The sequence below is a fragment of the Choristoneura fumiferana genome, chromosome 24, assembly GCF_025370935.1.
Source record: "Choristoneura fumiferana chromosome 24, NRCan_CFum_1, whole genome shotgun sequence".
NCBI lineage: Eukaryota > Metazoa > Arthropoda > Insecta > Lepidoptera > Tortricidae > Choristoneura > Choristoneura fumiferana.
This window is the reverse complement of record NC_133495.1, coordinates 13,887,169-13,905,102: the sequence shown is the minus strand read 5'-3', so window position 1 is coordinate 13,905,102 and position 17,934 is coordinate 13,887,169. Positions and strand designations below refer to the sequence as shown.

Sequence of the window (17,934 nt, the reverse complement as noted above, 5' to 3'; positions counted from 1 at the left end):
CATTGTAAAGGTTGCCTGGAAGAGATCGCTCTGAAGCGATAAGGCCGCCTATTGCCTATTGTGTTCCGGCGGTACCGGGGCACCATGCCGCAGATGAATGCGACGTCGGGGATGGTGACTCAACGGGGTCACGCCGTTTGTCACCAAATTAGTTTTAAATATTGATTATAATTATGTATGTTAGTCTGTAAGGTATTTATTGTATGGGCCAAGTTGCCCGAAATAAATGAATTTATTATTTATTATTATTATTATTGCTTACCTTAGAAATCTCTATGTATATACCTGTGTTTTCTGTACTGCTTACTGTGTTGGCGTGCAATAAAGATTTATTGTATTGTATTGTATTGTATTGTATTGTATTTTGTATTGGTTCAGCGGCGCTGTCGTCGACGGAGTCGCTGTCGCCGCCGCCGGAGCGCGCGCCCGCGCTGCTGCGCCTGCGCCGCTTCCTGTCCGCGCTGCTGCAGTTCGCGGGCGACGCCAGCGCCGACGCGGGCGAGCGCGTGCGCACGCTCGTGCACAACCTCGTGGTGAGTGCCGCAGCCTCCTACGAGTACCCGCCGCGGGAGCGCGCACCCGCTAGCATATGTACAATCTCGCGGTGAGTTGCCGCTATACAATACGGATAAGGCCCAGAACAGACGGTGACATGCACTGCAACAATAGTAGATTGTACAACAAGAGCATTAAACGAGCCATTTTACCCGAGGCGTTCATATAGCCACCCGAGCCGCTACGGCGAGGGTGGACATGTCGAGGAGAAAATGGGTTTAATGCTCGAGTTTTACACTCTGCTTTTCACTTCGATTGAGAGGACATTTAATAGCAACAGTGGAAACAATTGTTCACTTACTTGGCATACCTTTTATTTTTCATGCATTGCTATATAATTTCATTTTTTTAGTATTATTGATCTATTTGATTGATTCTTAGTTTTACATAAAATAAAAATTATTTAAAAGACTATATAGAACATTTTTAGATTGTGGTTCTTGACAACTGATGGGCTTGGTCGTAGACGAAGATTTTACTTTATGCACTAGAGCATAAAAAGTCATTTTATGTCGCCTAGATCCAGCATAAACACGAACTTTACGAGCATGGCAAGTGAAAACCCTTTTGAAATTATTGATTTGAAAGTAGTTAGTGGTGTGGACTAAGGCCCAAGCCCCCTCGTCTGAGCGGCCTTTTCGGTTTTACGGTTAAACAAGACAAGTTACCGGCTCTATCTACTAGGGCTCATTCTCATTAGTCGCTAAGTCGGTCGATATACAGCATACGGGCATTATACAATGTGTGGCCCAGAACCGGGGATAATATTAAAAACAGATAGGCTCTAGAGGTCACCGGTAATGAGGGCTATCGCGTATGAATTCGCCACTAGAGGCGCTAGTGTAGCGTGAGGTCTCCGAAATGTCAAATCTCATAGTTTTTGGGTGAGCTACGCGGGTTTATTTATAATTAGAACAATTTTGTGAATATTTTGCAATATCTGAAATTAAGTATGGCAAATATGCGTTCCGGGGCAATGAATGTCTGTGTTTTGAGACAGTTTTGTCTTTCGGAAACCTTTGTCCTCCCTTTTTTCCGAACAAAACGGAGACTATGGAACACTGTGGCGTGCTCGATATTTTTATGGTACGATTTTAAGGTGTATTAAATATGATTTTAATCTAAACTTTGTTTTCACGCCCGTAATAACAGACTTTGAAAGCCATACTTAAAAACCTCACGCAACAGTGCGCCATCTAGTGAGACAAAAAACGATAGCCCTCATTGCTGCCTCTCTATGGAATTCATCCATTGTTTGCGACGGCATGCGTAAATAAAAGAATTCAACATGCCGCTTGCGTTTCTATCGACTGCAAACGATTCCCGCATACGGCCGCATTCTACTAACAAAAATTTCCCGTACCTACCCCGCATGCGGGCCTTTAGTACCAATGAATATTTGCCTTTACAGTTTAATTCGTTTCTTTTCTTGCTTATACCGAAATTATTCCTATTCATTCCGAGACTAACGAACTAAATTAACTTAAGGATTGATTAGTTTAGTTCATTGCAGCGGCGTCTTTAGCCCATGTAGCGCCCGTGTGCAATTATTAGTTTAGCGCCATCTAGGAAGCGCGCGGTCAAAATGGAATAGGTACTAAAGTGGCCGTGGCCGGCGCCCCTAACACCGCTGCGCCCGTGTGCAACGCATACCTTGCACTATAGGTAAAGACGCCTCTGGTTGATTGAATTAAATATCGGATTGCTCACTTTAAAGACCGAACAGGGACAAACCTAACGTTCGTTCTTGAAGGCACTGTGGCACTGAGCTCAGCCCATTAACGATAGGCCTCTTGGCAGGAATTGTCGAATGACCCGGGATGAGAAGGATACCTAACATACGCAGTCAGTACATAGGTATTAAGATTGTTTTTTTTGGAATCTTTTTGTATTTTTTATTTTATGTCCAATTTTTTACTATTACGGTCATCCCGTAAAAGCTAAATTGAAAATACAAACTGAAATATAGATGCACAAAATAACCTTTTTCTCTCTTTTTCTGTGCATCTATATTTCAGTTTGTATTTTCAATTTAGGTTTTACGGGATGACCGTAAAAGTAAAAAACAATCTTAATTTGATTGCTTAACAACGATATCTCTTGTCCGGGTGAGCGGTTAGTTCCAATAGAGTGCCGAAAGTTTCTCGATGAGGGCTATGGTATAGATGTCGCTAGCGTCACTGTTTAAGTGGCTAAATAAGAAACAAACAAGCTGAGATATGTGGTGCATAGGGGAAATTCATGTCTGTGTCCAGCAGTGGTGTAGCGGCATAGTACGCGGTACGGAATGCCGAGGACCTGGGTTCGATTCCCAGTGCTGGTCTTATTTTTATGGTTTTTCTGTGCATCTATATTTCACTTTGTATTTTCAAGTCAGTACATATGTAAAATCTTTAATATCTCGACAGGGACGAATAGCTGAAAAGGGGGAGGTCTTTGCCCAGAAGTGGGACACCTGGGTAAAAAAAATCCTGATAAACTTCCACATGTTCCAGTCAGGGACGGTGACCATCGAGGAGTTCCAAGCCGGCGTGCAAGAGTGCACCAACTACCCCCTGCGTGCGTCGGTGCCGGGGTTTCTACGCGCGCTGCTGCCTGTTGCGCAGAGGGATCTCCACGCCCGAGCCAGGAGAGCCAAACAGGTTAGAGAGGAAAGCTGCAGGGCTTACGAAACTCGAAAGTCGAAGTTCGTGTCGTGTGGTCCTTCTGACACTTATAGAGTACGATACGAACTTCGAGTTTCGAGTTTCGTATAGTAGCCAGCCGTGATGGCCGAGTGGTTTGACCTATGGCCTCTCAAGCAGAGGATCGTGGGTTCAAACCCCGGCTCGCACCTCTGAGTTTTTCGAAATTCATGTGCGGAATTACATTTGAAATTTACCACGAGCTTTACGGTGAAGGAAAACATCGTGAGGAAACCTGCACAAACATGCGAAGCAATTCAATGGTGTGTGTGAAGTTCCCAATCCGCACTGGGCCCGCGTGGGAACTACTGCCCAAGCCCTCTCATTCTGAGGGGAGGCCTGTGCCCTGCAGTGGGATATATAGGCTGGGATGATGATGATGATAGTAGCCCTGCTGGGGAGCACACGTGCACCAACTGCGGGCGCCAAAGTTGTCTGTACATCTTATTATTTGACGTTATACGGAGAGTCTCTGGCCATGGGTCTTTAAATCCAAGGTTCGATTCTGCTCGCATAACTGAGCAACAGCTGAACTGACTTTGATAAAATATGTCTAAGAACCATCGCTAGATATAGATTCAAATCGGTTCACCCGTTTAAGAGCTACAATGTCACAGACATACACACATAGCGGTCAAACTTATAACACCCTTCTTTTTGCGTCGGGGCTTAAAAATATGGTCACTGGTAATTTCATTTTTTTTCATACTGGTTAAATGTAAGTAATTTTTAATCTATGAGATGTCAAATAATTTCACATATAATTTAAAGGTCCCCTTACCAAGAGACAGCGATAACACCACCATGGCCGATACACTGATTTAACGATTAAACTTTTAGGATCAATAAATTATCTTAATTCAAGTTATTAGACACCGTGAGTTAAACATCGTGAGGAAACCTGCACAAACCTGCGAACCAATTCAATGGTGCGTGTGAAGTTCCCAATCCGCACTGGGCCCGCGTGGGAACTATGGCCCAAGCCCTCTTTTTCTGAGAGGAGGCCTGTGCCCAGCAGTGGGACGTATATAGGCTGGGATGATGATGATGATTATGAAGTTATTAGAAAATGTTACAAAACAAAAGTAGCTTAGTTTTGCGAGTAGAATCGAACCTTGAATTTAAAGACCCTAAGGTCAAAGACATATATACATAGAAAATAAATATAGACATACAGATAGAAAGAAATATAGACATATTAAATATAATGACCCGGATAACTCACGTCTTAAATCGAGTTTAGCTCGACATGTTTCGGGCTAATCCGTGTAGCCCTTGCTTGCTTGCTTGGTGCGCGTGTTGCAGCAGCCGCTGAGTCGCGTTGCTCCGAAGACGAAGGGCTACGGATTAGCCCGAAACATGTCGAGCTAAACTCGATTTAAGACGTGAGTTATCCGGGTCATTATATTTAATATGAGTGAGTCTCACGGTAGTTTCATGTTCAAAATATAGACATATGTACCATCAGCCAAATATGTGGTCTACCACCCTAAAGTTGATAATCGTTTGCACGTCATAAAACAATAATGCCAATAGACGTGTCTGTCAACTTGAAAGTTCGACTTTAGCGACATATTCGTTTGATAGGAACTTGTTTAAAAATTGATAGACCACTTATTTGGCTGATGGTACATAGAAGGTAGAGCGACAACGACGTACGCCAAGCTGCCATGCAAGCGATGCTGACAGCATTGTATTAAGTATTATTATATACTCAGCGGCACAAAATTTGGCCCACACTACATAAAAAAAAAAACGGCCAAGAGCGGGTCGGACACGCCCAAACTAGGGTTCCGTAGCCATTACGAAAAAATTAAGTAATATTTTTCTAAGGATTTCGTATTTTATATGGAATCTTCCAAGTTTAGGTTATAGTTTTCCTTGAAAGTTTGATATGCTTACTACCATCCTGATTTTTTTAAGTTGAATATTTCGCAAACAAATCACTGAATCGAAAAATCGTTTTAGCAACCCCCTAATGGTTTTAATGGTTTTAAAAGGCCTATCCAACGATACCCCACACTAAAAGGTTGGATGAGAAAAAAAAACACCCCCACTTTACGTCTATGGGAGGTACCCTAAAAAATTTTTTTTCAATTTTTATTATACCATTTTGTCGGAATAGTTTACTTATATATCCGTACAAAATTACAGCTTTCTAGCATTGATAGTCCCTGAGCAAAGCCGCGGACGGACTGGCAGACATGGCGAGATTACAAGGGTTCCGTTTTTGCCATTTTGGCTACGGAACCCTAATTACCTATTACTGCAACATTTGAGGGCCAATTTTTTTGCCGCTCAGTATATTATATTATTGGAATTGGCCAATTAACTTTTTTACCCACACTAGTTAATCTGTCCGCGACATTTTTCAATTAATTTCAGATTTTTGTAAGTAAACATGTTTTTTCTGTAATTTAATACATGCCATCCTACGTAAGTTCAACCGTGAAATATCTTGTTGGAAGTACGATTTTTAACTGCCGACGCAAAAGACGGGTACGTTATAAGTTTGACCGCTATGTTTGTCTGTGTATCTGTTTGTCTGTCTGTCTGTCTGTGGCTTCGTAGCTCTTAAACGGGTGGACCCATTTGAATGCGTTTTTTTTTATTTGGTTTTTACAAATGTTTCATTAAAATCAGTTCAGCCGTTTTTGAGATATTGAACTTTGAAAGTGATTAAGTCGGGGGTTTTCCAACTTTTTGTAGGTTAGGTTAGGTTATGTTATAGCAGCCATAGTATTACATTATTGGTGAAAATTTCAAGTGTCTAGCTATTACGTTTCAAGAGATAGAGCCCTGTGACAGACGGACGGACAGACAGACACACAGACGGACAGCGGAATCTCAGTAATAGGGTCCCGTTGGCACCCTTTGAGTATGGAACCCAAATAAGATGGAAGTGTAAAATGCTTCCAACACTTCCGAAAATCCCGGCAGTTCTAACCTAATCATACTTGTCCATCTCGACGCCCCGCAGACGCCGCTCCAGTACATCCGAGCCCATGAACACCTCATCCTGGAGGCGGGTGGTGACAGCGACCTGTTCTCGCAGCCCGACGGACCCGTCAAGCGGCGCGCCAGCGACCCGTGAGTGCTCTATTGTATATGCCTCGTAAGGCCCAGTGTACAGTCAACGACAAAGATATCGATACGGCCGAAGTTCCGAAAATACGTACTATAAGAAAATCGATAAAGTATTCACTAGTTGTTATTTATTTATATAGAAAAAATTAGGTACGACGAGCGAAGCGAGGAGTGGTTAGTATTAATTGTGATCACGACGCACGAGCCGAGCGAGCGAAGCGAGCGTGCCGCGGCAGCGGCCGGCGAAGTGCCAGAACCGATATGCCTAGGAATTTCATGATCTGCCTAAACTGGCCAAATCATGAAATGGCGGCGCTTCATGATATGCCTAGGAATTTCATGATCTGCCTAAACGTCACTAGGCAAATCGCTAAACGGTGAGTTTTGAACGATATGGCGGATGTCCCTTAGCCAATTCATGAAATGGCGGCATTTCACGATATGCCTAGGAATTTCGTGATCTGGCGGATTTTACGATCGGCCGCCGACATATACAATACAGTCATATTAAAACGTCGGCAACAGACTAATGACTCTCCTCGAGTACAGTCAAGGGCAAAGATATCGACATGGCCAAAGTTACAAAAATATGTATACACGACTATGCACTTAACATTAAGGCCGTGTATACATATTTTTGCAACTTTGGCCGTGTCGATATCTTTGCCCTTGACTGTACCTACTTGGCATACTCATGATCGGGTGGTGATCATTTCTATCAGATGACTCTCATAATATAATTATATATTTGTAGCATTGACCGTATCGATCTCATTTTCGTTGTTTGTATTATCCTCCTACTATATTTTAATGGACTCTTTAACGCTGGACGGATTTGGATGAACTTTGGTATGTAGATAGCTGAACGTCTGGAATGACACATAGGCTACTTTTTATACCAATCGGGATAAAATCTTAAAAATTCAACCGCTAGTATAAGAGACATGGGGCGTGGGAGTTTTACATAATATAGGTACACACTATGTAATTTTTCCTTAATTTGTGCAATAACCCATCTTTTTAAGTTTCTTCTTCTTTTTAAGTTTCCATCTCTCATACAATACAATACAATACAAATATTCTTTATTGATCACCAAAATCAGTACAGAGACATTACAAAAATAGCAAAATTCAGGTAGACAATAGGCGGTCTTATCGCTAAAAAGCGATCTCTTCCAGACAACCAATTTCTGAGAAATTAATAAATATGAACAGACTAATGTAGGTGGCAGAGATAACAGACAGGAGAAACATAGAATTCCTAACTCGAAGCAGCCATTTTGAAAAAATATCCAAAAAGTAAAAATTCCAAAACTACTAACAATTAAGTTTCACTACAGAAAATGCGTTTTGTAGAGTTCTACACATCCGCTGGACAGACATACGAAAGCTCAACCTGAAACGATGACGCCGCGCTCGCGCTTCGCGCTAAGCAGTGTTGCCACCTCAGATATTTTTTTTACCCTAACGCTACGCGAAATTACCCTAAATTAGGCACTTTAATTTTTTTCCCTAAAATATTTTTTTAATAAATAGTAAGCAAATGCAATTTATTAATAAACTAATAGCTAAACTAGCTGTTATCGTGAAATAATTAGCTTTATCCTAGTTTATTTATTTATTTGTGGCTGTTCATCCCATTGCCTATATTTATTTTAGACGTGTATTATTATGTACGATAATGTAGATGTGTTTTTGATGCGCTTTAATTTTCTGATCTACTGTTGATGCACCACCTGCTGTAAACTAGTTCTTCCTTCTTTCTGTAAAAAGGTTGCCTGGAAGAGATCGCTCTTAAGCGATAAGGCCGCCTATTGCTTACCTTGTAATTTTCTCTGTGTACCTGTTTTCCTGTATCATTTACTATTTTTTTTATTGTAATATATTAATATACACATTTTATCATAAGAACACAACAATTTGTTGGCGAACTAAACACTAGCTCATTTTAACAATATTGTGCACAATAGTTACAGTACATTACATTATACAAAATTAATTAATTAATTTAATTTTTTGTATGTAAAGAGTTTATCAATCATGTTTTTACTTATTTTTGAAACAATTCATGGTTTTACATTCCTCCTCCAAGAAGAGGTTGTTGAATATGCGCGGTATTAAGTATCTCCTCGTCCTTTTACCATAATAGTTACAGGCTCGCGGCTCTACATATTTTTTACGATCGATTGTATATTTTAAGTTGTTTAAACTCCAGGTTCTCATATTGATCCAACGCTAACAAATAATTAACTTTTTCGGTCACTGGTATTACATTACAAATTTTAAATAACTTATTATAGTTTTTATAGCACATTTTCTTCGTTTTTTTATCTACTAACAGTTTTAACATTCTACGTTGTAAGTTCAAAATTTTTTCAAGTTGTGTTTCAAATGTACAATAATAATGTACAATAAAGAGTATTTGTATTGTATCGTATTGTAAACTACTACACCGTTTCAAAACATTCTTGGAATGCATAGCGTTGCCTTCTAGTCATCTGCAGTATTTTTTTCTTGAAATCGTACATTTCATTCGAAAACTTTTACCCTAAAATACCCTAAACTTGTAAAAATACCCTAAATTTAGGGTAACACCCCAAAGCTGGGGACACCAAGTCCATTCAATCGTATCGAGCATTGAGTATGCTCGATACTAATCCGGAGTCCACCAAGTCTTCATCCAACTTAAAATCGTCAATTAGAAGCGAAAGTCGCCACAACTGTCGGCAACAGCGCGACAAATTGCCTGTCGCCGCCACTCACCTGCCGTTATTGATGGCACTGACCGACTCCGCTGGATTTATTTATTCTGTGGTTATGACTGCGCTGTGTTTGTACGATGTGATAATAAATCGATATCATGCCTATTGTAACGATAGAAAGTCTGTCATTCAGTTAGCAGTTGATGGTAAAATCTGAAGATGTCCAGAAACCATTACAGATTGTTTACACTTTAGTACTCAAATTCTCACTGAATATGAAACTTCCGTGGTCCTTCGTAGCGGCTGCAGCAAAACGCGCAGATAGTGTCACTAAAAACTAATTATAACTAATACTTAATATTATAACTAATTGAAAATTGTTTACTTTTAAGTTGGGACTGTTCTTTTTTTCTAATTAATGTAATTTTGATTGTGTGTGTTTGCGTTTTATCTATCTATCTATCTCTATCTAAAAATGTGTTCCGACCGAACATCGCATCCAAACTCGCCCATAATTCCACATTTAAATGATGGTTATAGCTTTTTTTTTTTTTTATTTGACTGGATGGAAAACGAGCAAATGGGTCTCCTGATGGTAAGAGATCACCACCGCCCATAAACATCTGCAACACTAGGGGTACTGCAGACGCGTTGCCAACCTAGAGGCCTAAGATGGGATACCTCAAGTGCCAGTAATTTCACCGGCTGTCTTACTCTCCACGCCGAAACACAACAGTGCAAGCACTGCTGCTTCACGGCAGGATTAGCGAGCAAGATGGTGGTAGCAATCCGGGCGCACCTTGCACAAAGTCCTACCACCTGCAAAATATCCAAAATATGTGTTATATTCACGTTATATTCATTGATAAACGCGATTTTTCTACGGCACTAGAGTATTATTTGCCACAACGGCATTAGGCCGCTTTGTAGCCGTCCGTTGTTTTCACCGGAGAACGGACCGTTTCTTTTGCCGGATTTGCGGTGTTGTATGGCTTACAATGAATGTGTGTACATGCACCGGACCCTTGTCCGGCAACTTAGTCATACAACACCGCTAATCCGGCAAAAAAACGGTCCGTTGTCCGGTGTAACAACGGACGTCTATAAGCGGCCTTACACAGTTAAACTAAACTCGATTAAACACGTGAGTTACTTATTCGTTTAATTCACTACTAGAAGTTGTCACTGTACTTATGAATCTTCTGACAATGTATACAGAAGTTGACGAAGGGAGAGCGACAAGATACCACATATTTTATATATTTAGTTATAAGTACATTTATGTCATGTTCATTTGCTTAAATTATTAAGCAAACTAAAATAGATGTTACATAATTAGGTTGTACGTGCATGACACCCTGATAGAGTATAATAATTATAATGTTACTATTTTAAGGGGCCGTTTCATCATCCATTGATTAGTGTTAACTGACGGTTAAATGTGATGCCGTCTTCGTCTATTCGAACAAAACAAATAGAGACGGCATCACATTTAACCGTTAGTTAACACTAACCAATGGCTGGTGAAAGTTTTGACCTTTACCTTTGTCATATCATGATACGGAGACCTTTGCTCTCTGAATATGAAATCTGAAAGCTGCATTACAAGTACCGTAAACTGTTTCAAGTTTGCCCTGTGGCCCCAACATTGCCTGAGTTGATTTAGAGTCGATAACTCAGCACTCTTATAGGTTTTAAACTTTTATCTACACGGGAATTATTATTACGGGGGGGATAAAAGTTTTAAAACCTAAAGGGTGCTAAGTTCGACTCTAAATCGAATCAGGTAATGTTGGGGCCAGAGGGCAAAGTTGAAGCAGTTTACGGTACATGCACAACCGAACCGTTAGCTGAATTATCGGCATACAGCTGCATATGGCTAAATGGCCTTATAGCGCCGTTTGGCGACCGCATCACCCGCCCAACCTTTAAATACTACCCGCTTAAACATGTGCGCGTGATATTCTCGTACATAACGGCCCTAAATCAGGAAACAACGCTTTTGGACCGCGTGCCAAGAGTGGCCAATAAGGTTTGGATCCATATATTTCAAAGTTGGTTAGCGTTTTTCAAAATAATTTATTGAATCAGACATTACTTTGCGGAGGTCCATATCATGTATAAACGACTAGCTGTTGCCTGCGGATCCGCCCGCCTTCTATCGCTTTGACTTTGTTCACCCGCGACCTTACATTAGCTACGTCTATGCAATGCAACAAATATGTTCATGCAGGATCTCCGCCTCCACGCTGAAGGAACACACACATCACACATGTTCAACTATCTTTTTTTTTATCACCACCACCACATTACGCTGACACGTTTTGAACTCAATTAAAATTCACCATCAGAGCAACACAGTCGTTCACCGTGCTAGAAGTTGTACTCTTAAAAATCGGCTTCAAGCACTTTTATCATGATTCCCATTAGATCCAATCCTATTCATGTCTTTTTTCTAAGTGTCTATGTCTTTAATATTGCATTATATATTTATATAAATTAATATATAAATCTAAAAACCCCATCTGATGATAATTTACGCCCATTATAACAATTTTAAAGGCGTTTAGCATAACGATTCGCGACGCCTGCTAGTTTAGTGTAAGCAATTAGCGAGATCGAAACTTTGCTATGATGTTCGCAGCAGGCGCTCGGCTATGGTCTGACAGATGGTGCCGATCGGATAAGTTAGAACTATTTTTAATGTGATTCGTTAATGAAACGTTTATTAAATGTTTTCATTTAGTTGAAGAATATTGAGCTCATTTAGTTACTAATTCAACTTAGATACTTCAGTAAATTTTACATACCTATAAAGTCTTTAGATTATGTATTTATGTAAAACTTATTTCTTTGCAGTCTAATGATGTTATTTTTTAAAGGATTTTTTTATATTTTTAAAATAAAATATTTCACGCAACCTCGAATTTCTAAGTCAACATAAATTCTAATGTAGAAATAAGTAACCTAATTGAGAAACAGAACAGAGTCAAGCCAAAGCTGTACATTCTACAAGAAAACGTAGGCTCAAAAACTTTGAAGCGCCTGCTACAAATCTAGGGGCAATTAGCAAACAATCACAAGTTTGCTCCGACTAATAGTTCAGGCGCTGCCCCATGTGCGCGCGATTTGTAAAACCAGTGATTTATTAAGGAAACTGGATGTAAATGTATAAGTTACGTCGGCTGCAGCTGCTCCTGCTTTATTTATTTAGGTTAGTACATACCGGGTAATAACACGAGTCCTTACATCATAAATTTAGAGGATAAACCCGCGGAATTCAACATATTACTTGATGGTATGCTGTAAGTTTTAAATTTTTATTACTGTCTTTTTTTCACAATGTTTGTTGAAGTGACAATGGGCAACATCGCTCGAAGAACAGATAACCGTTGCGGAAGAAAAGTTCTCGAGTGGCGACCACGAACTGGAAGACGAAGCGTTGGCAGGCCTCCCAGTAGGTGGACTGACGACATCGTGAGAGTGGGGGGCAACCAAAGGATGCAAGTGGCGAGTTGTCGTTCACTGTGGCGTTCTAAGGGGGAGGCTTTTTTCAGAAGTGGACGCCTTCCGGCTGATGATGATGATGCCGACTTAACAAGTTGGAATAAAACCAATTAAGAAAATATAAAATTAAATGATCTTTATAAACTAGAGAGTCAGCTTAATTTGGAGATAATTTGATAAAAGTAAACAGTGAAGCGTACTGGGCCCATAACCTAAATGTAAAACTTCTTAGGTAATCAGCACAGACTAAATAGGATTTATTTTGTAACAATGAAATAAATTGTAGATGACGCTGCTGTAGAAATATTTCAAACACTTGTTTCAGTATTTAAATAATAATCAAACTTTTAATAAGACGCCTAAATAGATTCATTAAAATATATCTTGATCGTGTTTTACTTCTGATTTCTCCATGCAAAGTAATATCGTCCAACCGCTGGTATATATAAATTCGAATGATCCATGTTCAAAGGGTTCCATCAGCATCAATATTTCAAAATGTCATGAAAACACTGGAAATCAGTGCCACGGACAAAAACGGCCATAGATCACGGTCCGAATCGGACGCGGACACGGCAATGCGTGTCGCCGGCTGCGATCGGACCGCTAGACTATGTGCCAAGTAATAAACGAGAGCGGTTTTAAATGACAACCAAAAGCATTTTAAATGCTAAATAAAAAATCAAAGCACTTTTAACAAGTGTGCAATGAATTTGTTTTATTTTTGTGTCATAATAAATATAATGGTAGGTACCTAACTAAGAAAGAACGAAAATATATCATTGACTGATGAAACGAGCAAGTTTTACTTCTGTTGCACTCGAATTTGTAAGGCATATTTCAAATGTTATATACTTAATTTAATTTAATACGTACATACATATGTATAACAATTAAAATTTTCATAGGTAGGTAATTAGGTAAATTACAGCATGCAGGCCACGATTTATCGGAAAAAATAAGAACAAAAATCAAAGCTTTGAATATGGATTCTTATATAATGGAATGACTCACAATTAAAATAAACTAACATTTGCATTTACAATTAAGGGGATAAGGTTCAGCAGTCACCATTACATAATCAAAAAGCACTCGGTAACCCGCAACACCTCCTTCTCTTATCAATGAAATGAATCAACATAAAGTGCATCCAGCATGGCCAGCATACATCACGCCAGGGATCGAACGCGCGACAACAATGCGTGTCGGCCGCTCGCCGCTCCCATGCTTGGCCGGGCTCCAGTGTGGTGCAAAGCAGAAGCTACGCCTATAGAAATTAAATTTATTAAAATAATTTATTTTCCTTTACACATGGTAGGTAACAAGTGGTTTTATGAAATACACATAGTAGTAATTGCAGTGATTTCGATCAAATTTTTTTTTGATGTCACGACGCATTATATTGTTACTTATCTGATAATGTTGACACTAACAGTAATGTTTTTTAACCTCCGACGCAGACTAATTGATGTCATCGAAATATGTATTAAGTACTATATAAGATTTTGGTTAATATTAAAATTAAAAATTGGATAAGTAGATAGTTATATTATTATTTTTGTTAAAAGATTAGTAAACATTAAAATAAAAATTTAATTTAAAATACTCCCACACATAATTAAACAATCATTTATTTGCTTACTGGGCATTTCTATCTACCATTGTACCCTGAGTTTATCTCTCCGATTTCAACTAAATTTGGTAGATAGGCTCAGTCCATGATTCCGAGCTGGAAAAACAGGGTCTCCAGATATGTCCCCAAAATATTGTATAGATGTGTCCGTTTTGTTACGAAAATGATTACCTAAGAAAAGTTCGCAACAAACAATATTCTTCATTATTTTAAAAGATATTGGTGTTTTGCTAAGTCAGTAATTCTACTTCATTTCTAACTCTACATTCATGATTTGTATTTGTCAGTTGCGCTTTGACGTTTTTAGAAGAAAATCATACAGTGACAGTAAACCGGCCAGTATTAAATTATCAAAATCATATGCAACCTCGCTAGAATATTTAATTGGCGCCTGTTGCAGTCGTAACTTTTAGATTGGGCATAATAAAAAAGGGATATAAAAACACAAACACAACCTAATTTAAAACATAACATAACATCGACTCTGAGCAAACTACTTTCTGGTTTTCTAACACCTTGTATAAGACTCCGAAGTCCTTTATTTATTAATAAAAAAGGGTCACTTTCTACACTTTAAAAACAATAAACGACTAGTAGTATTTTAAGCTAACCAACAAAAAGTTGGAAAATCCCCGACATTGTCACTTCAAAGTTCAATATCTCAAAAACGGCTGAACCGATTTTGATGAAAAATATCTAAGATTTTGCAGAAAACCTAATTTCAAATAAAACAACCGCATTCAAATCGGTCCACCCGTTTAACAGCTTCGGTGCCACAGACACATAGCGGTCAAACTTATAACACCCCTCTTTTTACGTCGGGGGTTAAAAATAGACGACTAGTAGTAGTAGGTACTAGCGCTTTGTACCTATGGCTAAAAAAAGAGAGAAAATATGTTCATACAACGGACTTTTAACGATTGTGCTGCCAACTTAGGATGTGGAATCGCTCTTCTCTTTCGTCTATTGACGCTATCAAACCACGATGTCATAGTTGGGGCAATTCGGTCCGGTCATTATTTATCGCATGCCGGTTGCGCTCTGCAGGGCTACTCCGAAACTCGAAACTCGAAGTTCGTGTCGTGCGGTCCCTCTGATACTTATACTATTTAATACGAGAGCGAGAGGGACCGCACGACACGAACTTCGAGTTTCGAGTTTCGGAGTAGCCCAGCTGAATCATTCATTCAATGAGTTATGGATGTGGTAGGTATAGAACAAGAACATTTTTAAAGGAGAGTGGCCGTTTAGTCACGCGTAGGTGCATAAGATAATAGATTTATCGCAAACAATTTCAACAACTCAGGGTGCAAGTCCGTTCAAAACCCCTTATTTTTTGACAAATTGAGTGAAATGGATTTTCACTAATTTGATTGGTCGATTCAGCAAGTCTCTACTCGCCTGTGAGCCATGTTATTCTGAAGAATGAGCTACGAAGTAAGCAGATTAAGACAATAAGCTATTTTATTTTCGAGACTTAAAAACAGAATACTGCGTGAATTGATTGGTGCCAATTCTGGTGAGGAATTATATTTACTTACTTATTAATTTATTTATTTACTTTAAAAGTTTTGGCACAACAATATTTTCTGAATATAAGTCATAACTAATGCAATCTATTTTCTGTTGATTTTGAGATCCATGAGATCTTAGCACACAAAAACTGCATATAGTATATATATTTGAAAAACTACTGACAGCTGTCTCTCAATGAGTTGCCATCGGTATTCAACGAGGTGGCTGCCAGCTAGTTAGACGGTTGAGCACGGGGGCATTTTAAATTTTATTATTTTATTTATGGCATAATAAACTTACCCAGAACGTTGGGCCAAAATTGTTACGGAATGGGTCCCTAGTGACGGATACCGTAATAGAGGCAGACCGAAGAGGAGATGGAGGGACGACTTAGATGCCTATAATGTGGGATGGCGGGAGCTCGCCTTTGATAGGCAGGAGTGGAGCAAGAGAGGAGAGGCCTTTGCCCAGCAGTAGGACACAAAAATAGGCTAATAAAAAAAAAAACTTACAGTTTATTACGCAATAATAAAATGCCAGTAGACAATAATAATGCATTTTTAAAATTAAGTTATACTTATCCTTTATTGTCTTTCAATAAAAGTTATACCATAGCCTCGCTCACTCCCATGCCTTGTACCGCGCCCATAAATCTGATGTTGGTCCGTAATTTGCTCTTAGTTTTGCATTGTCTGTGGTTCGATTTATTCGGTTCTTTACAAAGCTTTGTTTGTCTTTGAGAAAACTTTGGGAATAAACAAAGGGGGAAAGACAAAAGGTTTTCGCGAAAATAAGCGGAATATGATTTCTGATTTTAATTTACGATAGTTGTTGTGAAATTGTAGGTTTCTGGGAACGCAAAGGTGTTTGGAAAGTTAATTGAAGTGTGAATTGCGGTTCACAAAAAGAAATGTTTATAAATTGTACGTTCTTAGAATAGGATGCTCCATCACAGAGTACTTTAAGTAACACAAAAGTCCATACCTACTAAGTAATATGAGCTATTATATTATCATCATCATTTGCCGGAAGACGTTCACTGCGCTCAACAAAGGCCTCCCCCTTAGAACGCCAGCCACCGCTGGCATCCATCGTTTACCCGCAACTCTTGCGATACCGTCAGTACACTGGCCCATATAATAAACACTTGCAGATACAAACTTTCGCATTTATAATATTACTCAAATAAGTAGTAAGATTAATTTCCAATATTCACCCCATCTACTAGATCTTAAAACTCACCCCCTCTTACAGATTCTACGAGCAGACAAACGGCTCGCACGACGACTTTCCCCCCCACGCGAAGCGACCGCCCCCCTCCAGCCTGTTCCTAAACCCACCCTTCCTGTACCCCCTGCCCAGCAACGCGAGCCTGTTCGACTACGGCCACCCCTACCAGTACCATGGGACCCAGGGGGAGGGGGGCTTCGAGAGAAGAGACGGTGAGTAGACGTTCAGTGTACGGTCAAGGACTTTAATTCATGAGCCATCATGGAATCTTTTCAAGTTACATGGTGGGCAATGAATTAAAGTCCTTAACCGTACTCGTGGGCAAGAGATACATATAAGCGATAGGGTCTTTTTAGGGTTCCGGAGCCAAAATGGCAAAAACGGAACCCTTATAGTTTCGCCATGTCTGTCTGTCTGTCCGTCCGTCCGCGGCTTTGCTCAGGGGCTATCAATGCTAGAAAGCTGTAATTTTGCACGAATATATATGTAAACTATGCCGACAAAATGGTACAATAAAAAACTTAAAAAACATTTTTTTAGGGTACCTCCCATAGACATAATGTGGGGTGTTTTTTTTTTCTCATCCTACCTTGTAGTGTGGGATATCGTTGGATAGGTCTTTTAAAATGATTAGGGGGTTGCTAAAACGATTTTTCGATTCAGTGATTCGTTTGCAAAATATTCAACTTTAAAGCGCAAATTTTCATTAAAATCGAGCCCCCCCCCCTTCTTCTAAAATCTAAACCGGTGGGTGGAAAAAATTGAAAAAATTCAGTATGGTAGTATGTGTATCAAACTTTCAAGGAAAACTATAACGGTTAAGTTTTCTTTAGAATTATTAGTAGTTTAAGAGTAAATAGCAACCTAAACTTGGAATATTCCATACAAAATACGAAATCCTTAGAAGAATATGACTTAATTTTTTCGTAATGGCTACGAAACCCTATTTCGGGCGTGTCCGACACACTCTTGGCCGGTTTTATTGTCTTGTTCTTCCAAGTCGCTATACTTACTCTTTGAT

General features: G+C 39.4%; 1 protein-coding gene across 2 annotated transcripts in view; it reads left to right on the top strand.

Annotated features, from left to right (window-relative positions):
• Window positions 1-17,934, top strand: part of nvy (CBFA2/RUNX1 partner transcriptional co-repressor nervy) — a 93,904-nt gene that overhangs the window by 64,559 nt on the left and 11,411 nt on the right. For both annotated transcript variants that reach the window (XM_074106224.1, XM_074106223.1), the window contains exons 4-7: window positions 379-533; window positions 3,051-3,197; window positions 6,220-6,329; window positions 16,938-17,125. In XM_074106224.1, coding sequence (XP_073962325.1) covers window positions 379-533; window positions 3,051-3,197; window positions 6,220-6,329; window positions 16,938-17,125 — 600 coding nt within the window. The remainder of the gene's footprint in view (window positions 1-378; window positions 534-3,050; window positions 3,198-6,219; window positions 6,330-16,937; window positions 17,126-17,934) is intronic.